The sequence below is a fragment of the Microcaecilia unicolor genome, chromosome 3 (assembly GCF_901765095.1).
Source record: "Microcaecilia unicolor chromosome 3, aMicUni1.1, whole genome shotgun sequence".
Lineage (NCBI taxonomy): Eukaryota > Metazoa > Chordata > Amphibia > Gymnophiona > Siphonopidae > Microcaecilia > Microcaecilia unicolor.
Window position 1 is genome coordinate 143,963,401 of NC_044033.1, and position 23,491 is coordinate 143,986,891.

General features: G+C 41.7%; 1 protein-coding gene across 1 annotated transcript in view; it reads left to right on the plus strand.

Moving 5' to 3' along the window:
• The window catches only part of SDCCAG8 (serologically defined colon cancer antigen 8), a 434,015-nt gene that overhangs the window by 275,557 nt on the left and 134,967 nt on the right, over positions 1-23,491 (plus strand). The window contains exons 14-15 of the mRNA XM_030196427.1: positions 6,119-6,246; positions 21,373-21,481. Coding sequence (XP_030052287.1) covers positions 6,119-6,246; positions 21,373-21,481 — 237 coding nt within the window. The remainder of the gene's footprint in view (positions 1-6,118; positions 6,247-21,372; positions 21,482-23,491) is intronic.

Here is a 23,491-nt window from a genome sequence, read left to right on the forward strand (position 1 = left end):
ACAGGGGGTGCTTTTGAATGAACACAATTTAAGATGATGTAGTTAGTTCACACAATTCCTGTAACCGTATAGCTGCATATCTCAAATATAGTCTCCAGAAATGTTTGAATTTGCTAGTGTAGAGGGTAGCCCTGAGATACAAGAATAATTGGCCACACAAATTCAGTCGAGTTGCAAGTAATTTCTTTTTGCTTAAATGGCACCTGTTTTTGCATTGCTACAGAAAAAAATGAAGAAATTTACTTACCAAAAAAGACAAAATGAAGCACTATTTGGAATTTAACTTTCTAGAAACGTTGTGGTAAAAGTATATGATAGCCATGCGAGACTTTTGTGTAGTCAGTATAACAAAGTCATATCATTACAAAAGCAGTTTCAGTAGGCATGTAGATCATAGTTTTTGATAGCCACTGTCTAATCTATAATAAGATTAAATGTGTTCAATGCACATATACCAGGCCAGGTATTTATTGCAGAAAATTAGTGTTCGTGATATTCTCTTAAATACCTGTCCTGATCCTGTCCTGTTACACTGTGACAAATTTTTCATTATGTATATTAAACATAGCATGATTATCAGTTGAAAGTATATGTTGTATTCTCCTAGCTTTTAATTAAAGCAAAAAAAACAACAAACCATAAATGGCTAAAAACCATGAGAAAACTATAGAAAGTCACACTTTTTAGTGCACAGTAAAATACAGAATATGAACAAGTTAGCTATTAAAATTAGCTGGCAAATTTGAAAGTTATATACATCCTAATCAGGCCTTCATATACATTTTCTTTGCCTGCACTCATCTTGTCCCATTACCATTAAGAAATAGAAATTAAAGATCAATTTAAATTCTTAACATTTATTATAATATGTCTTAAGATTGAACAACTGTTTTGTGCAGTATAATTTTTCAATCAACAATCCCTGGTTTTGGGCTAGAGTAACAAACATGCAGTAATGTGTATTAACAGTATTAACATAAAATGAGATGTGCAAGAAAATAAGATGTGTTAACAGCATTGTTCTGTGCTAATTTGGACATATACATTAACAGCTCTAGCCCTTAATGTGTAATGATGTACCTGATTGCTGACAGATAATTAAACTCTGTATTCATGTCTGGTAATATAATTGTATCCACCTTAGGTTTTGCTTTCCATACTACTTATCCAAACCTTTATGGAAAGCACATACATGTGCTCCTGATTGTATTTTTATGAGATTTCTCTTAAAGAAAGAGCAGTGCAATAGACACTATATGTCACCTAGGAGACAATTAAAAAAAAGGATCTGAAAACCTTAGTTTGGAGATATTTATGTCTAGGTATGATGTCAACTAAAATATTTGTGAGCTCTGAAAGATATTTTAAAAATATACTATAGTTTTTATATGAAAAAATACATCTATTTGTGGTACATCTATTTGTGTACTTACACACTGAAAAAATATAGAATCCAGGGGTTAGGGGCCCTTTTACTAAAGCATGGATTCTATAACAGTGCGCATAACTTAACAAGCTTAGGGCTCCTTTTACAAAAGCACGGGAGGGCCTATGCATGTACAGCGCACACCAAATTGGCACTACCGCCTAGCTAGCATGGGAGCCAGGTGGTAATTCTGAATTTGCACTGAATCCCAAGGTAGAAAATAATTTTCAATTTATTACCCTGTGGTAAACAGCAGTTGGCACGCGCTGCATGCTTACCACGCGGGTAGCGCGTGAGGCCTTACTGCTAGGTAAGGTCTCATTCCAAAAATGGATGCACGCTGGTTTCAATTTTAGTGCATGTCCATTTTCTGGCCAATTAAAAAAGGGCCCTTTTTTCCTAGATGCAGTAAAAAAAAAAATGACCCATCGCGTACCCAAAAGACATGCACTACCGCAGTCTACCTTTTACTGCGGCTTAGTAAAAAGACTGCTTAAGAAGCTAATGAGCGCTGATGACAGCACTTAACAAGCAAGTGTATTCTGTAATGATTGGTGCTGAACTTCTAATGCGTGCAGGCAAAAAGGGGCGTGTTTATGGGCAGAGAAATGGGCGTTCCTTAGGCATTCTGAAATTTACGTTCCTAGTAATAGAATATGGCCCAGTGCACCTATATCTATGCGCTGAAATTTACGCCACGTTTTTGTTGGTGTAAATGGATGCACGTAGATTTAGGTGCTGAAACATCAACTAAGCATATTCTATAATTGGCGCCTAAATCTAGGCACTGATTATAGAATATGCTTAGTTGACATTGATTTCAGCGTCTATTTTTTTAGGTGCAATATATAGAATCTCCCCCTAAATGCTGTATATCCTATTTTATACCCATGGGCCATGTGGCACTTAGCACACTTCACTGTAGTAAAAAGGCCCTTTAAAGGAAAGTTCTAGAACATAGGTGTCAAAATGTATATGCTTGTTATGTGCACTATGGGCTAGATTCTATATATGGCACAGAAAAACCCCACACACAGCGCTATTCTATATCCCATGCCTAACATTGGGTGTGGTTTATAGAATTTTAGGTGTGACCATTTTCACCAATTTAGGCATGGATCGGACATATCCTATAACAGTGTGTATAATTTGTAGGAACGCCCATGACCTGCCTATGTCCTTCCCATGGCCATGCCCCCTTTTGAGATCCACGCATTAAAATTTACCTGCGCCACTTAGAAAGTTGAATGCATAAATTCTAATTAGTACTGATTGCTCCTTATTGGCCAATTATCGGCACTGATTGACTTGTTAAACAATTAAGTTGCATGCGCAATTTGGCCACATTTTACGTGCAACTTTAGTCACCATATATAGAATCTGGGGGTTTGTGTGTAAATGTTTAGAGTACTAGCATTTACGTGCCTAGGTATGCACACACCCAATCAAGAACTAGCATTCGCCTAATCACTCTTCTCAGATACCTGCTTTATTTAAATAGCACATGTTCACATGGGGGAGTACGGGCAAGACATAGGCAGGGCTCCAAGTTACGTGCATGACTTACATAATATGAATGATGCAGTGGCGATCCTAGGTCAGCTGCCACCGTGCACCCCCCCCCCCCCCTCCGGGTGCAGCATGACCCCCCCCCCCCCCCCCGGAGCAATGACACCCCCCTCCCCGGCACATCGAGCCCTCCCTCCCCCCCCCCCCCCCCCCGGGTGCATTCTTGGCTGCTGGAGGGTGCAGGGAGTAGCCACGCGCTTGTCAGCTCCATTGGCTCCCTTCTCCCTCTGCCCCGGGGCAGAGGGAGCAGGGAACCAGCGGAGCCGACAGGCACACGGCTGCTCTCTGCAACTTCCAGCAGCGTGCACCCGGGGCGAACCGCCCCCACCGCCCCGCCCTTGCTATGCCGCTGGGATGATGCATTTGTTACCACTTTTCTGTGATACAACGAAAGAGATGTGCTGATTACTGTAAGCTGCATCAGTCCCTGCCACATTTAGGCACCCACACTTATGCCAGCTCTATGACAGATGTAACTGTGAGCACCTAAACCTAAAGCATGCCGATACATGGAGGTGCAGTTACATTATATTACATTACAGTACAAGGGTACTTATAGACCACTAGCTCTCCAAATAAATGAAAGTTGATACATAGTAACATAGTAACATAGTAGATGACGGCAGAAAAAGACCTGCATGGTCCATCCAGTGTGCCCAAGACAAACTCATATGTGTATACCTTACCTTGAATTTGTACCTGTCCTTTTCAGGGCATAGACCGTATAAGTCTGCCCAGCAGTATTTCCCGCCTCCCAACCACCAGTCCCGCCTCCCATCATCGGCTCTGGTACAGAACGTATAAGTCTGCCCTCCCCTATCCTAGCCTCCCAACCACCAACCCCTCTTCCCCTCACCTGCTCCGCCACCCAATTTCAGCTAAACTTCTGAGGATCCATTCCTTATGCACAGGATTCCTTTATGTTTATCCCACGCATGTTTGAACTCCGTTACCGTTTTCATCTCCACCACCTCCCGCGGGAGGGCATTCCAAGCGTCCACCACCCTCTCCATGAAAAAATACTTCCTGACATCTTTCCTGAGTCTGCCCCTCTTCAATCTCATTTCATGTCCTCTCGTTCTACCGCCTTCCCATCTCCGGAAAAGATTCGTTTGCGGATTAATACCTTTCAAATATTTGAACGTCTGTATCATATCACCCCTGTTCCTCCTTTTCTCGAGGGTATACATGTTCAGGTCAGCAAGTCTCTCTTCATATGTCTTGGAACGCAAATCCCATACCATCCTCGTAGCTTTTCTTTGCACCGTTTCCATTTTTTTAACATCCTTCGCAAGATACGGAAATTACAGATGGCAGCAGAAAAAAAAAATTGATTATGTACATGTAAATAAATGTGTCTTCAAGGCCTTACAAAAACTTTAAAAAGGCCATACCGTACGAAGACCAACAGGAAGACAATTCCAAACACGAACTGCTAAATAGAAAAATGAATCGGAAAACATAGCTTTAAATCTAATTTGAGTTACAGGAGGAAAAGCTAGAATCAATGAATTACAAGTACGAGACCTGGTACTCAATTGTAAAATTTTAAAAGACTGAGAAAGATCTGCTGTACAAGAACCATATAAAGAGTAAAAAAAATAAAACATAAATTAAAAACAATCCTTGCTTGAACTGGTAACCAGTGCAGCTCCTTCAACAGTGGAGAAACATGGTCAAACTTAGACCTATAAAAAATTAGCCTAGCTACTGTTTTGACATATACTTTGTAGCTACTTCTAAACATAAGGAATTACAGTTGTCCAACATAAAGAGAATAGGTAACAATTATAGAATTGCCCTCCTTAGGGGAAATTCCAGGAATAAGGTGCTACCATTTTGTGCTAAATATACACATTAATGATTAGAATACTGGCATATGTGCATATTTGTTTACACATATGTACATAAATGCCAAAAATATGCTTTAAACGCTATTCTCTTTATCTTATATATTGTATATTTTGAAAAGTGGATGTATACGTGGATAGAGCATGGCTGGGACTCACACTTACAAATGTAACCTGTAGAATAATATAAATTAGGTGCATATCTACCCAGTTAAGCTAGTATTCTATAAAGGAAAGCAGGCGCCTACTTTCCTTTAGAGAATAGGTTTTTAATAGGCACAATGTGGAGGAGTAGCCTCATGGTTAGTGCAGTGGACTTTGATCTTGGGGAACTGAGTTCGATTCCCACTGCAGCTCCTTTTGACTCTGGGCAAGTCACTTAACTCTCCATTGCCCCTGGTACAAAATAAGTACCTGAATATATGTAAACCGTTTTGAATGTAGTTGCAAAAACCTCAGAAAGGCGGTATATCAAGTCCCATTTCCCTTTCCCCTTAAGGAGTAATTTTATAAGAAGCTGACTAGTTTTACACAGTAATATTGTACATAGATGGGCACTTATACATGTAAATGACCTCTTATTAAATACTGATCAGCTAAAAGTGCATGCTTATTTTCATGGTGTGTACTTTTTCTGCAACTGTACAGACGGATGGAATTTGGATGGGGTGTATGTGTGTATATATATATATATACACACACACACACAAATTATAAAATTCTGTCTTTTATGTGCCTTTCTATGAACTAGATGCAATTACACCAGCCCCTAAAATCAAGGTATGTTTTTGGCAATTTGCACTAGAAATTTATAAAGAAAAGCAGGCTTGAAGTAGGTGCGTTCTTGCTGCATTAAACTAGGTTTCTGGTTATAAAATTATCTCGTTAAAAAAATGTATGCTTCAGTGGTAGGATAGGTGCATCTCCTGTGCTACTGCCATGTATCTATGCATTTAGAAATTATTAATTAATGTAAGTTAAACATTTGAACAGAAATAATAAAGTTCTTCCAGAATTGAATGAAACAGAAATCTATTGCCATTTTATAGAGAATTAATGCATTGAATGGTGCATGTTGGAAGCATAGTAGTTTGGGATAGGAATAAAAACAGTTCATTATATTTTTTTATGTAAGCATTAATTGCTGCTGGGAATGCATTTCATGTTTGTTCTTATTTATTTTGACTCATGTTGTTACACTATCATGATCAGCTTCTCCAGTGTTTGCTTTATGTGTATTCCTTCTCTTCTTCCCCCCCCCTCCCCCGCATAGGTTGGAAAAAGATAGTATTCAGCATAGCCTTAGCAATGATGCGAGAGTTTTGGCCTTTCAGGCCCAGCAGAGAGAACAGGAGCTGACACAGAAGATGCAGCAAATGGAAGCCCAGCAGGACAAAACTGGTAGGTGGTAGGGAAAGATTTGAGCCTGGGCACTCGCTCACAGGCCAGGCCCACGCCTTACTGTGAAATGACATCAGGAACACCTGTAACCTTTGGCTGGCCGAAGGGAGCAGATGCTAACAACACCGGAGATTCCGAATTACATATTAGTTAGCATTTAAAAGAGAAAATGGAAAGTATTGCCCACTGTCTGTTGATTTCAAAGTGCTGCTCTCACATCTGTTGGACCATCTGGATTATGAGTTTATTTACCTGTGTTCAAGAAACGTAAAGCTGAGAGAGACCACAACAAAGTAGAAAAACAAAGGGTTTCTTTTTGGCTGCATTTTCAAGCACACATGTTATATAAAGAAAATAGCACCAGAAGCTCTGTGGGAAAGGCTCTAAGCTTATAGTTAAAGTCTCCTGAATAGCATTGAATAGTTCCCACAGTACACACATTATAGCTACTCTAAAAGCCTAATGAGTTTGTTTCCGCATCCAAAATGGAGAAAAGCTTCAGCCATTAATCGGTTCTTAATTCGCCATCGCAGCTGGATGTAATTCACTGACTCCAAATTGATATGTTCCTTTATTTAATCTTTGCTGCCTCTGTTTTTTTTTTTTAAATCATTTTGAACATTTCTTTTAATTCTAGAGAAGGATGCTTAAGTCATTCCATATTTCAGGTTTTGACAGCCACTGCTGAAATTTGCTAATAATGAGGCAATAACCACAGCTGACAGCTTGGCCAAACCTTGCCATGTTTCATCACATTGGCTCTGTAAGGCAGTCTCATTTGGCCTATAAGTCTTTTCATGTAATCTGTAAGCAAAGTGGACTTTCAAAATATGCCATTTTATTTGCTCACAGTGAAAACAGACAGGCTCTTTTGCTGTGATGGCTTGTTACATAGGCTGCATTAAACAAAATGAGAATTTTAGTTTAATTACACTCTTTCAACTTTGGACTATATCAGTGATATGAACAGCAGCTAAAATAAACATAAGGAAGGCCATTTTGAAAGCAATTTCTGTGATTTATACGCAGAAAAGGACTGTAAAGTATTACCCACCCTATATGCAGGTAAATATACATGTACGTATTGTCATTTTTTCATATACGTATTTATGGGCCAGGATTTGTGCAGTGTTTGGAGCTACATATATACATTTGAATCTTCATGAGCATGAATGTGTCTATTTAGAAAAAGTACTAAATAAATTAGTATGTGTGTCCTTATCCTGAGATACTTTTTATGCTGCAAGTATGCATGCACTTTTACTTTGGAAAATAGTTTTTTTTTAATACCAGCAGAATGGTTTGTATTGTTAATTACATGATAATTTTAAAAAGGGGCACCTATTTTTGTGCACTATCAACGTTCCTGTTTGGAGCCTATTCTATAAGGAAAAATAGGTGCCTTTTTTGTAGAACATTAAGGGAGCTCACAGCAGCTGAGCATAACAGTGCTGTTTTAGTGAGGGTTGTGGGAGAAGCAGGGGAGATTATGGAGAGAGGAGGAATGAATGGCAGGTTGGTGATGTGGCAGGTGGGGATTGGTAGGTTACAGTTGCTGAGAAGTTATGTGGGAGAATTTAGATGGGAGCTTATGGTGGGCAAAAATTATTGTTTGGGAGGGCAGTGATGAGCGGGAGCTGGTTGGGAGTTGAGATGGTTTCCTGCCGTGCTCTCCCTGTTGGGTTTGTCAGGAGTTTGTGGAGTGGTGTAGTTGGGGGGGGGGGGGGGGGGGGGGGGGTTGGGTTGGTCGAACAAGTGGGTGATGGAATTACGAGGGATTGTGATACTGTTGAGGAGGCCTTTGGAAAGTGGTAAATTGGTTAAGAATGAATATGCTTCATTGTGTGCAACTCCACCATGAGTATTTGCAAGTCCTGCGTCACTGCGGACTTGTGGGAGGTGGGGATATGTGGAGTGTAAAGTGATTGATGGGGCTAGGTTGGCACCAACTGGCTTCAAGTGTGTGGGGAAAGGCCTCTCTTTTGGAGTTGAGTATTGAAGTTATGAGTTGTTGAATGAACAGTGTTACTGTTATTGTGCCAGATATTTAGTGTGGTTAAGTTTATTGTGTGTGTTTATTGAGAGCACAGCATAGTGCGAATACTGATGTTATGTAATAGGAGGCAATGTTCTGTTGTGGTTTAGGAATTGGTTATTGGACAGAAAACAGAGAGTAGGGTTAAATAGCCATTTTTATTTCACTGGAGAAGAGTGCCGCAGGGATCTGTTCTGGGATCAGTGTTATTTAACATATTTATAAAATGATCTAGAAATTGGAACAACAAATGAATTGATTAAGGGCCTCTTTTACCAAACCATGCTAGTGATTCCTGAGCAGCAGTGCTGAATAATCTGATAATAGCTACCTGATGCTAAGACCCACCTTGAGAGTCAGTACCCAAGAAAAAGATCTAGGTGTCATTGTAGAGAAAATGCTGAAATCTTCTGCCCAGTGTGCGGCGGTGACCAAAAAAGCAAACAGGGTGCTAGGAATTATTAGGAAAGGTATGATAAATAATACCAAGAATACTGTAATGCTTCTATTTCGCTTCATGGTGCGACCTTACCTTGAATACTGAGTTCAATTCTGGTCGTCATATCTCAAGAAAGATATAGCAGAAATAGAAAAGGTTGAAAGAAGAGAAACCAAAATGATAAAGGGGATGGAACTCCTTTCATATGAGGAAAAGCTAAAGAGGTTAGGACTCTTCAGCTTGGAAAAGAGACGGCTGAGGAGAGATATGATTGAGGTCTATAAAATCCTGAGTGGTGTAGAGCGAGTAGAAGTGAATGCATGTTTTTGCTCTTTCAAAGAGTACAAAGACTAGGGGACACTCAATGAAATTAAATGAAAATATTTTTAAAACAAATAGGAGAAAATATTTTTTCACTCAAAGAACAGTTAAGTTCTGGAACTCATTGCCAGAGGATATGGTAACAGTGGTTAGTGTATCTGGGTGTAAAGAAATGTTTGGACAAGTTTCTGCAGGAAAAGTCCATAGTCTGCTATTGAGATAGATATGGGGGAAGGCACAGCTTGCCCTGGGATTGGTAGCATGGAATCTTGCTGGTATTTGAGTTTTTGCCGGGTACTTGTGGCTTGGATTGGCCACTGTTGGAGGTAGGATTCTGGGCTATAATGGACCATTGGTCTGACCCAGGATAACTATTCTTATTTTCTTAGCCATAGAGCTGGTGTAATTGTTTGTGCCTACATTGGTAAAAACAAATATCCAAATGTGTTTATACAGGTCAATTTTAGATAGGTCTTGGATATGGGAAGCTCAGCGTATTGGTGATAATGTGTAGAACATATGCCATATTTCAGAAGACCAGGGCTGCATGTGTAATTGTATTATAAAATCAAAATATCCCCCGCAGGGGAAGATCACGTGACCTCCTCCATCGTTCTCCTGCCATCTCTCTTCTGAATCAATTATAAAGCAGCCTCTTCCAGTCTTTCTCTTAACTTTTGCAATTTTGCAACTTACTAATATTCATGGCACATAAATCTAATACATCCGATGGCTCCTTTTTCACCCAATCCACTTCCAAGCACAGTAAGCACGAACCTCGCACACCAGAAAAGCCCCGTGAGTGCTATTACCACTGGACAGGCCTGATAACCCTGATTCCATCACCGAAGACATCAAAGTATTTCAAGATTTTATGCAGTGCAATCTGCAAACTTCTTCAGAAATTAAAGCTGACATAGCGTTGATGTCAACCCAAATAATTCAATGCAAGAATAGAGTTATTAGAAGAGTGGATGTCTATGCATGATGAGCAGTATCTTAGCATGCAAAGTAAGTTAAACGAAATTGATACCCTTCAGCATGAAATTGAAGATATATCTAATATAATGAGACATAATAATGTTCGGATACTGGGGGTGCCCAAAACCCTTGAGAGCAATGATATAATACTTTTTTTGTGCCCTTTTCTTTTAAATTGACTAGCTTTTCTGGCTAATACGGCTCTTTACATTGAGCTTGCCCATAGGATTGCAACACAATCTACATCTGGGAAGTTTTACCAATAATTGTGAAATTTCTGTGACATACTGAAGCCATGTTAATTTTAGACACTGCTCATGCTAAATTACCTTTACTGCATGCTGGATCTAAAATCTATGTGGCTCCAGACTTCCAAACCAACTACACAGAAGAGAAAACTGTTCCTTGAAATGCTCCCCAAATTAAAAGCACTCGGCGCTTCAGTATGGATTATTATTATATCCTGCTATCATACAAATCACATATCAGGATAACCATAAACATTCAGATTCTGAAGATCTTCAAAGGTTCCTTGCCCCAGCCTTAAATACCGCACCGTAAAGAGACATTTCTACTGAAACAAAGATTATATTATATGGTGCCCACATCACATCTTTGATGTTCTCAGCAACATGGCTGCCACTGTGTCATGAACTCTTCTAAGTATGACAGCTTGATCACACACGTACGTTTGTTTTGGATACACGCGACCCCACTCATTTTATATTTTTTTCTTCTCTCTTGTTTTCGTGGTTATGGCTTTATATTCCCTACTCAGTTTAACCTGCTTTACAAACTTTTCCTATCAGGACTTTTGTTGTTTGATCAACCACATTTTCATGGCACATGGTCAGAATCTGGAGGAAACAATGTGAGGGATTTCTCATCCTATCAAACACAAGAAAATTTTCTCTACTTGAAAAAATCCGGATCAGACATTTGCTTCCTTCAGGAATCGCATCTAAATCTGCAGGAAGTGTCCAAGATGATATCTTGCTGTATATAACCTATCTACAAACCTCACTGCCAGCACTTTTTAAATTTGATGACCCAGTTTTCTGAGCTCTTGGATTACAGAATTAATTGGAATAAAACTGAATTGATGCCTCTTAGTAACTTTTATGTACCTTTCTCCATACCAGGCTACCCCCTTAAATGGGTCACTTCATCTATTAAGTATTTGGGCACTTATTTTGACAGAGACCTTATCTTTTCTTGGTCCCCCTTACACCTCTTCTGGTGTGGGAGGCTCAACTCCCTTAAGATGATGATAGTCCCCCAGATTACCTACATTTAATTATGGTCCCCCTTTTTTTCTCAATTTCTTTTTATAAAAATGTGGATAGATTACTATCTAATTTTCAGTGAAATTCAAAGTCTTCAAGTTTCTCTTGCTGACCCATTGTCTGTGCTGTGCTGGACACACTTCTAAAAACACATTCTAGACCCTCTCCTCCCTACTCATATATTAGGCATGAAGCTCCCTAAACGTTATGCTATTAATCCTATTGTTAAAACCACACATATGATCCTCGCTTATTTTGATAGACAATTATCTATACCATGGTCTCTTTGTTTTTGTCTATATGGAATAATCCATCTGTTCTCATAAATAATAAACACATTTCTTGGTCTCAATGGCAACGTATTGGCATATGAAATATCAGTGCATTTATTAATTCTCATAACCATATATGGTGGTCTTTCTCTGAAATTTCACTTAATTTTTCAATGGTTACAGTTAAGCAGTGGCGTTCCTAGGGGGGCGGACACCCGGGGCGGCGCGCCGCCCCCCCCCCCCCCGGGGTGCAGCCCCCCCCCCCCCCGATGCAGCGCGGAACGCCGCTGGGGGGGGTGCCGCAGCGCGCGCCTGCTCAGAGTTCCCTGACTTCGTGCGTTCGCTGGAGCTCCCTCTGACCCGGAACAGGAAGTAACCTCTTCCAGGGCAGAGGGAGCTGCAGCGAACGCGCGAAGTCAGCGAACTCAGAGCAGGTGCGCGCCGCGGCACCCCCCAGCGGCGTGCACCCGGGCCGGACCGCCCCCACCGCCCCCCCCCCCCTTGTATGCCACTGCAGTTAAGAACTATCCTCAAAAAATGTTTTCCTAATGCTCAGGATTTACCAGAATATCCTGAACTTATTGACATATGCGCCAAGCTACATTTTACTGGTCATGCAGCATCTTTCATTTATAAATTTATCAAATAAAAATCTACTCCCAAGAACATTGGTTTGCATAAATCTTGGGAAGATGACATAATGCACCCTATATCAGATAGTGACTGGGAATCAATCTGGACTTCCAATACCAGTACCTGCTGGTCATGTAAGCAACACCTGGCACCTTCAAAAACATGCTTTTTGACTATCCTGTTACTAAAAATTACTGGTCAGATATATGGTATACAATATTGTGCTTGTTTAAAACAGTGTTTCCCAAGTCCGGTCCTGGAGTACCCCTTGCCAGTCAGGTTTTCAAGATATCCACAATAAATATGCATGAAAGAGGTTTGCATATAATGGAGGTAGTATGTAAATCAAGTTCATGCATATTCATTATGGATATCCTGAAAACCTGACTGGTAAGGGGTACTCCAGGACCGTACTTGGGAAACTCTGGTTTAAAATACCTAATACAATATGTTACAATTTTTGCTTCTCAAGAACATATGTTTCACAACTGTCTTGAATAAATATGAATGTTCACTTTTACGTACTATGATCAAATTGGCTCTAAAAATTGTTTTTGCTTCTTGGAAATCTCTGGATCAAGCTACTCATAAGAACTGGTGGAACCTTATATATGCTAATTATAGATTTGAAATTTACATTACATTTATAAAAAGGTGAAGAATTATGCCCACTGTACCAAGAAAAGGTCTCTCTTAATATCATACCTTAAGCATTTTTAATGTGCTCCTTATTCCATGCATCGTGATCTTAAACTCATGTCTGCTGAATATTGTCTCTGTTCTTTTGTTAAATGTTACCATATTGTTGTTAAATTATTCAATAAAAATACTAAGACTAAAAAAAAAAGTATCCCCCCACCAAAGACATCTAAAAACTGTGAAATCCTTGTAGAAATTAAACATGGATCTATCAAGATACAGACATGGCACACTTACAAATGCAAAACGGTCTGAAAAGGTGGCAAAAATGCTGAACCCGGGTCTATATAGGCATACTCATGCATGTCTGACCCATATGTGTGTAGCAGTCAGTGTTCACGAAGACCCCTGGTCATGTAGCACCTGCTGGGAAAAACATGTACTAGGAATCTGGAGTCAGCACTAAACATGCAGCGCTTAGAAGTGGAGTGCTAACTGTACAGCGTCCACCATCCAGGCTCTGGTTGTAGCAGTAAGCATTTAGATCTGCACAGCAACTAGACCTCTTCCACTAATGCCCAGAGCAGCCATGTGCATGGGGGCCAGGTCCCATAATATATACTGTACCCATTGTTATGACCTGTCATATGCATTTGGAAGATGGAGGCCAGGAGGGAACAAAACTTTTCTGAGAAAGAAAGCGACCTTCTGACACTCCTCATCCTCCAAAATGAGGCACACCTTTTTAGGGATGGCAAGCAGCAGGTTCTACAAGTATCAGCAAGAAGGGTCTGGACAAATATTTGGAAGACTCTGGCAAGGTAAGGACCTACATTACCCACATGCCCCCACACCCACTGCACCTATGTGAGACCATGGGAAGCCATACAGCTACCAAGCTGTTGACTACACAGGTACCCATGTACAGACCTTTGAGGTAAGGACACAGTGGCAGAGTGGCCAGTACACAATCATTCTGCACACATGCAACACCGCACAGTTCCCATGTGCACTATGGCAACTATAGGCACTGCAGTATTACCTATATCTGACGATCGCATCTACCTAGACCAGACCTGGCAGGTCTACCCACAATATGTATGCCATCCTGCCACACTCCCTTCATCCACCACATCTAAACAACTATAGTGTTGTGACAACAGATGATATCTCGCTCTGGTGGATGTCTAACATGATTCCAAACATCAACCTAAACCCCCCTCCCTATATGTACATTTCTAGAGACCACACCATCAAAATGTTATAAACAGGATGGAATCAGTCTAGAGGTTGGCTACTAAAATAATCAGTGATATTCTTCATAAAGCGCATATGGGGACACAATTAAAGATCTCAATATGTATACTTTGGAAAAAAGTATATCAAAATTTGCTCTCTATTTGCACCAGTGTAAATAATTGTTTAGGTGGAGGAAAGACTTCAGCAAAAAAACAGCGCTATAGTTGTTACATAGCTGCTGTGTAACACATCATTAGACAAAATCCTCCCTATCCTATATTGTGTTACACAGCAGTCATCTCCACCTATCCTTCCCTTAGTCCATTCTTTCAACCCCTGCCTCCTTTTGTTCCTTTTCTAAAATCACTGAAAAGGAAACTGCACATTTTCTTTCCTCCTCGAAACTAACTACCTGTTCCTCTGATCCTATTGCCACCCATCTACTTAGCACTATCTCTCCTACTGTCATCCTTTTATCTGTCGTATCCTCAAACTTTCAACTGTGACTGTTCCTAATGCCTTCAAACATGCTGTAGTCAAACCACTCCTCAAAAACCTTCATTGGACCCTACCTGTCCTTCCAACTATCGCCCCATCTCCCTCCTCCCTTTCCTATCTAAGATACTTGAATGTGTGCTGTTCACCGCCATTATCTTGACTTTCTTTCATCTCAAGCTATTCCTGATCCACTTCAATCTGACTTTTACCCTTTTCATTAAACTGAAACAGTGCTTGCTAAAGTCTCCAGTGACCTGTTCCTGGCCAGATCCAAAGGTCTCTATTCTATCCTATCCTCATCCTTCTTGATCTTATCTGCTGCTTTTGACACTGTTGATTACTGTGTACTTGATTTCAGGGCTCTGTCTTTCCTGGTTTCTTCTTATCTCTCCTATCTTACTTTTAGTATATGGTAGATCCTCCTCCACTTCTATCCCACTGTCAGTTGGTGTACCTGAGGGATTTGTCCTGGGACCTCTTCTTTTCTCCACCTATACTTACTCCCTTGGTACTCTGATCTCAACCCATGGTTTTCAGTATCACCTTTATGCTGATGACTCCAAGATCTACCTCTCCACACCAGAAATTTCAGCAGGAATCCAGGCCAAAGTATCAACCTGCCTGTCTGACATTGCTTCCTGGATGTCTCACCACCATCTGAAACTAAACATGACCAAGACTGAGCTTCTTATCTTTCCCCTATACATACCTCTCCTCTTCCCCCATTCTCTATCTCTGTTCCTTCTCTGCACATAGTCAACAGACTGCTAAAACCTGTTGTTTCTTCCTGTATAATATCACCAAAATTTGTCCTTTCCTTTCTGAGCACACTACTAGAACCCTTATCCACACTCTTATCACCTCTCGCTTAGACTATTGCAGCTTGCTTCTCACAGGTCTCCCACTTAGCCATCTCTCTCCCCTTCAATCTGTTCAAACTACTGCTGCACAACTTATATTCCACCAGTGTCGCTATGCTCATATTAGCCCTCTCCTCAAGTCAGTTTCATTGGCTCCCTATCCATTTTCCGCATGCAGTTCAAACTTCTGTTGTTGACTTATAAGTGCATTCACTCTGCGCTCCTCAGTACCTCCCCACTCTTATCTCTCCCTACAGTCACTGGGTAAATCTCTCTTATCTGTACCTTCTCCTCCACTGCTAACTCCAAACTTCCGTTCCTTTTATCTTGCTGCACCATATGCCTGGAATAGACATCCTTAGCCGGTACGTCAAGCTCCATCTCTGGCCGTCTTCAATCTAGCTAAAAGCCAACCTTTTGATGCTGCTTTTAACTCCTAACCCTATGCTCACTTGTTCTGTACCCTGTTTATCTTTCCCCCCTTAGTAGTTCCCTTGTCCCTTATTTTTTCCTGTTTGTCCTAATGATTGTGAGTTCTGTCAAGCAGGGACTGGCTCTTCATGGCCAGTGTACAGCGTTGCGTACGTCTAGTAATGCGATAGAAATAAAGTAGTAGTAACCAAACCCACACGTCCTAATGTTACTGTATATATTATGCTCTTAGAAACAAGGACCCTGAGGAGTGGAGGGGGGGGGGGATCTCACTGCCAGTTGTGCCTACACAGCAAGCATCACAGGCAGATGAGGATGCACAGGCAGGTGTGCCGAAGATGATAGTGAACCCAGAGACACAGGAAACAGAGACCATCAAGCCACCTGTGGCCAATGTGGAGAAGTTTCCACTCTTCAAGAATCAGAAAGCAGGTGTAGGGAGCACAAGCTGATGATGTCAGAGCAACAGTTGACACAGATGAATGAGCAGATGCATCTGAACTAGATGATGGAATGAGTGATGCACAAAGTGACCCGAAAAATGGAAATGCTATGTGAGAGAATGAAGCATATTGCACTAGCCTGGGAGAGACAGCTATCCCATTATGACTAACGAGCCCCTACTACCAGCCAGTTACCATGGGTACAAGGAAGTATCAGCCCACAAGAACTGAGTCCAAGAGGCCTGTGACTACCACCTGCTTAGGATTTGTACCAAGGCTTCCAGGAGTAACAGTGCTACTACACAGCAGCAAACAACATAGCGTTGGACCCCACTGTTACCTTTGGTGTTCCCAGCATTTGCTGCAGCAGCCAGCGAGGCAGAAATAGATACTAGGGAATCATCATCCAGTTCTGAGAGTAGTGACTGCTCCTTCCAGAGTTCAGAACATGCAAACAACCAGGCTGTGTCCAAGAGTGGGGAAGGTACACCCTTGAAAGGGAGGGAGGAGGGGGAAGTAGTTGGGAAATAGGAAGGGGAGGGAGGGAGAGGTTGTGGGGAGGGGGGAGGGGTCATGGTTGACATGCAGGGTTGGTGGTGGGACTAGCACTGAGGTGATAGAAAAGGCTTAAGTGATGTGTGATACTGTTCGTACACATGCCTGACTTACTCAGAGATGACAAAAAAACCTTCACAGAAATAAGCAGTTTATGAGTTCATTCTTGCTGCAATGCCATGCCAGTGTGGATGTGCATGCGCCTGTGCTGGTGGGTTCCTCTTCCTTTGTGCCGCCGTCCTATGGCTATAGTCCCTCAGGAGTGGCATTTGGAACTGTAGTGCCATGTTGTACAGCAGGCCACAAATATCTTGCAGACCTTTTTTTAGTTTGATCCAGAAGAGAGCTGCTCTACAATCTAGGCATCTGAATCATGTCTTGAAGAATCCAAAGGTGTGTTCAATGATAGCCCTGGTTTGCCAGTGTGCCCAGTTATAATGCTCCTTTGTCTCATTGTTGGGTCTGATGATGGAGGTCATTAGTCACTTCCTCTTTGGGTAGCCCCAATCATCTGTGTAAGATGAGGTGAGTAAAAGAATGGACATGAGATGAGTGGGAAAGCTGGGACATGATGGGATACTGCTCCAACTGCCTGCACATTGGTGATGTGGGCTCTGTCCCTTTGGGGGGGGGGGGGGAACGGGCTACCTCATTGAACTTGGGTCACAGTGTATTGACTGTGCTGCTAGGTTCTTGGGAATGTTATGTAGTCAGTTGTGTATATGAGAAGGGTTGTGAGGAACTGTGTGATAGCCTTTCTTAGGCTGATCCTAGCCAGTCTATATGATTGTAGAAGAACAGTCTCCAGAACTGGACATAATTTTCTAGGTGAAGCTTTATTATTTCCTTTTGTTTCTACTGATTATAACTTTACCTATGCACCTTAACATCCTTGTGACTCTGTCCACTATCTTGTCAGACTGTTTCAGTATCTTGATATCAGATATTATTACCTGAAGGTCTTTCTCTGGTTGATGCAGATCATCTTCTCATCCTGCCCTTTATGTACCACTCTCTCAAATGTATACATCCTGAAGACACATCTCTGCACTTTTTTTTAATTCAATCATAGTTGCCAAGTTTTAGACCATAATTCATTCTTTTTGAATAGTTAAATAAGCATTGACATACTGGGACAGATCAGAGGTCCATTAAGCCCATCATCCTGTTTCCAGTCCACATCACAAATACGCAGCAATCCCAAAAGAGTCATATGGAAAATTCCACTGCTTATTCCTGGGATAAACAGCAGGAAATCAAAGTCCACTTCTTAATGGTTTATGGACTTTCCTTAGAAATTGATCCAAAGCTTTTTTAAACCCTGCTATGCTGCTTTTACCACATTTTCTGGCAACAAATTCCAGAGCTTAATTACACGTTAAATGAAGAAATATTTTATACAGTTTGTTCTAAATGTGCTACCTAGTAACTTCATTGTGTGCCTCCTAATTTTTGTACATTTGGAAAGAGTAAATAAGTGATTTATATCTAACCATTCCACTCCACCCATGATTTTATAGACCTTTATCATATCTCCCATCATCCATTTCATCTGTATGCTAAAGAGCCCTAACTTCTTTAGCCTTTCCTCATAGGGGAATGTGAGGGAGTGGGTAGTACAAGTAGGGGTCCTTAAGGACACTCCCTCACTGAGGCTGGAACCAGTCATGCAGCTTTGTGGGGCCTTGGGAACTTACCCCCCTCCCCCTTTGCTACATACTTTTCCAAACATGCAACACCCTGTTAAATGGCTGGCAGTGATGTCAAAGCCCCACCAGCAAAGCAACTTGGTGCCCGAGCCACTCTCCTCCACCCTGTGCTGCTGCTATAATATGGAAGTTGGTAGTGTGCCTCCAGCTGCCAACACCGAGACTTCTTGCCCATTCTCACTGATATCCAGCCGCACTTAACTGGTTAATGCCACTGAATGTCAGCAGTGACTACTAAATTGAAAGCCACCTATGTTGTAGGCGGTCTGGGGGCAGAGTCGGCATTTATTTGATTAAGTGCCAATATTCAGACTTAACCTCCTAAGTTAAGCTGCTGAATCAGGTCACATAAAGCATAGTCCTATCATTATGTGGTGTTGCTTAGGTGGTTAAGTTCTGAATTTTGCACTTAACCGCATCAGAGAAAGCCAACTGCATAAACCCAGATATTCAGTGCCAGTGACCAGACACGGTCTGGCATTGAACATCTGGGGATAAAGAGACATGTCATACACATTCAAGCATTTCTATGTACCTCACAGTGTACAAGGCACAGAGGTTTCATACTGGCCTATTGGTCTGATTCATAGGTTCATTGCTATCATTTCGAAGATTAATCTGGCAACTGCATGCTACTGGCATTTAAATGTTTGTCCATGGAGGAAGTGACGTCAGCTCAAGGTATGGCAACCCTGGGCTAGAGCTGCTGTTAATATAGGCTAGTGCTTCTCTGATCACTTCATGTGGCACAATCATTCTGTTAAATGATGGCAACCCGCAAGAAGTTGAAGGCCAGTAGATCCTTGGTCCCGTTACGTGATAAGAGTGCAAGTAAAGCAAGAACACTGGAGTCGCATGGCAGCAAGATGGCACCGTTTGTGGATTCCGAGGCAGATGAGGACTCGGACAGCAATTCCGATGCTGCAAGTGGTGCGCTCCGAGCGCAGGACATTAAAAAATGGATATAGGAACTTAAAGCAGATTTTTTGCTAGTGCAGCAGGATTTGAAGACCATACTAGCAGGGATTAAACAAGAATTGGGAGCCTTGTCGGTGAGACAGGAGGAGATGGAAGGGAGACTTGCTCACTATGAAGAGTGCACTGAGGAGATGCAATTCCCAAAGCGCAGAGACTAAGCGTCTCTGGGATCAGGTGGAAAATTTGGAAAATCGGTCACATAGACATAATCTACATGTTAAGAGGTGTCCCAGAGGAAGAGAATTTTGCGAACAGCATGGAAGTAGCGCAATATATCATGTGCCATATTTGACAACTGGAGTTCCCTGCTCCGGCAGCGATTCCAGATATTAAGTTGGACTGTGCTCACAGGGTGCTAGGGAACAAGTGAAACAACAAGCCTTGGGACATCGTGCATGCGTTCATGATTTCATACTTAAAGAAAAAGTAATACGTCTGGTGCAATGGCACTCCTCAGTTCAATGGAAGGCACTTAATGTGGAGATATTCCAGGATTTATCAGCGATCACCTTATGATGCTGGCGAGAATTTGCGGGTGTCACAGCTGTTTTGCGGGAAGCAAATATAAATGGAACTTTCTGGTTGGTCTTCAGCTTACCTTTAATGGGGTCACCAAGAGAGTGCTCTCTCCAGGAGATGCCTGGCATACTCTACAATAGCTTAAAGTGGCGAACCTTCCGGAGGATGTTACAGCAGCCCAGCGGAGAGTGTTAACACAGCCTGCAGTTTCCAAATGGCAGAGAGTACAGAGAGAAAGGCAGCAGGCCCGTCGTGATCCTAACTTGTCTTCTCACTTGAAGGAGGGTTCCTCTCGATCCGCTACTTGATTCAGCCTGGAGGCTAAGGGGCGAGGAATGAGGTCCAAGGAGAACTTGAAGGCCATCGCCTCTGCTAGGGGTGTCATTGTGCTGGATTGATATTCTATTCACAGTATTTATTCAGTTTTCTGTGACATAGATCTATAGAATGGTTGTTCATATGGGTTTTGAATGTATAGTGGGGGGGGGGGGGGGTGAAAGGGTGCTTCTGCTTCATGCCTCCTGGGGGGGGGGGTCTTTTTTGCTAAATGTGTTGTGTTTGGTTTAGGCCTGGGAGGCTCTTGAGTCTTGAGCTGGCAAGCGCTGCCTCAATTCACTCTGCTCGCATTGATGCAATGTAAGATGGGATGGGGGGAGGAGGGGAGGGAGAGGGCAGAGGGGTTATGTTCGTAAGTGATGATTGTGGGTATACTCAGTGGAAATGGGATCGGATATCATCCAGGGAGAGAATCCTGCCACGGATATCATCCAGGGAGAGAATCCTGCCACAGTGGGAATAATGGGATAATGTGATAGGTGCCATTTTAAGGAAGGTCATTTTTATAACAAGGCTAGAAATTAAAATTTGTGTCTGAATGAGCTGTTCTTCTTTTTCTCTTCCTACTGCTTCTTTGCCAATAGCACCAAAAGCAACATCGTAATTCAGCAGTATCTCCATCACGCCTCAGGGCTGGGATAGTCCACTTACCCACAATGACTGCATGACAGCTCAATTTTGATACATTGCTGCTTCTCTCTCTGGTTTCCTAGTTTCTAGAAACCATGAAAAGCAGTGAGAGAATGTGCAATGTGAGATCCTGGTTTCTGTTCAGCTTACTGTACTTTTACTGTAGAATGATTGTGTTTCTTTTCTTTTCTGTCTTAAATGGAGTTCTTTTCTTTTTCTATATAATTGTATTATTATGTGAACCACTTTGACCTGATTGACAGAAAAAGGTATAGAAAATTCCCGATAATAAATATCTATATTTTATCTATCTGTTTTCAGTAACTGAGCTGGACTCATTGTTGACATCCCAGAATACTTTCATAGCCAAATTAAAAGAAGAGTGTCAGACACTAGCAAGAAAACTGGAACAAATTACAGAAAAAAACAGGTAGGCCACATTATTAATTCTGATATAGTGATTCTTTTAACCCTGTGCTTATTACATTTTGAAAGGATGCATAATTTGATAACATGCATTCAGTTTGTACAACCTGTTATAAAATACATGTGAGATGGACATCCTTGTACTGGAAACATCCAGCATGAACATCCTTTTTATAAACTGTAATGTCCAGATTATGAATGGTGGAAATCACGAGACATGGACCTCTGTGTTTCAGCATAGGAAGGTACATCTTATAAAATGGCCACAAAATCAAGTTTCTCCCCGAAAAATTGGCAGAAAAAAATAAAATCTAAAGAGGTGGTGTTCATGAAATACAGAAAAGAATACCAGATAAAACTCAAAGAAAGGAAGAGAGAACTATGATTGGCAGAAGTATTGGTGGAAGAAAAAAAATGATGAAATGCAAAAAGAGGTGACAAGACATAATCAGGTATATTAGAGAAAGGAGGATGTCACAACTGTCAGGAATGGTGAGTCCTTGGACCAAAGCCGGAGCTTTGGCAGACAAATCACCTGGGCTGGCACAGGCAGGAATCAGAACAGACTGGACTAGGATAAACTAACAGACTCAACGAGGCAGGACAGAGGTAACTAAACACAATGGACAACACAAGAACCGTATCCAGACGAGGCAAGGAAAAGAAGGCAGAGGGCCAGAACTGGAACCCAGATAGGACAAGGCAAGACTCAGAACTGGATTAAAACTGGGACTGGGACCCAGAAATGCAAGACAAGGCAAAACACGGAAGTAGATTAAAACTGGGTTCAGAAAAGGGCAGGACAAGGCAAGGACTGTATCCGGACAGGACTAGACTGAAAGAGACAAGACAAAGCTCACCTAGACATGCAAGACAGGGTAGGAGCAAGGCGACAAGAATAACAGAAGCAAGACAATAAACAAGGCAGGAACAGGATTCAGGATTCTCAAACAGGCTTGGCTGGAACAGGATTCAGGATTCTCAAACAGGCTTGGCTGGAACCGGATTCTGGAACAGCCTTGGCTTGGCTGGGACAGTATTCTGGAATGGGCTTGGCTTGACTGGAACAGGATACTGAAAGGGACTTGGCTTGGCTTGGCTTGGCTGGAACAGGATACTGAAAGGGACTTGGCTTTGGAGGGAACTGGGACAGAACTAGCTCAAACATAGAGCAGGAGCAGAACCTGGCTCAAACACACACAGGAACAGAACTTGGCAGAAGCAGAGCTCAAGAGCCAGGAAGCAAACATAGCAGGCAAAGGATTAAGCAGACTAGGGGAAGACAAACAAACAAAGAAGCACCCACTCAGTATATAGAATACGCCGAGCGGCTCACCAGGCAACTAAATTTGGTCTGATCCATTTAAGGCCACGTTATACTTTGTGTAAATCCTAGCACCTAAATTAGCACAGATCGGGTGTATTCTATAATAATTCATATAGATTTTAGAAACACCCTTATCCCACCCATGGCCACACCCCCTTTTCAACTATGTAGCTTAATTTAGGCGCAGCACGTTATAGAATAATACATTTAGCAAGTTGTGCATGTAAATAATGTCAGTGCTAATTGCTTGTTAACATCCTATTAACAGTGCTGATTAGCTAGTTAACCAATTAAGTTATGGTCATTGTTATAGAATACGCTTTGGTTTCTGTGTGGATTTTCAGGCGCCATATATAGAATCCATGGATAACGTGTTCACACAAATATAGGTTCACACAAATATAGGATTCAATTCTGTAAATGGCGCCCAAATTTGGGTGCTAAAAATGTGCGTTAAGCACTATTCTATAAGTTGGGCGCCTTTTATAGAATAGCGCTAGGCATCGGAATACGCATCTAATTTTGGGTTTACACCAACAGAACCCTGTGTACAGATCGCCCAAATTCTGTAAAACTGTGCACAAATCGTAGAAATGCCCCTGACCTGCTTATGCCTTTCCCTTGGCTGTGCCCCCTTTTCAAATTTGCACAGAAAACTTTACGTGCACATCTTTATACAATAGTGAC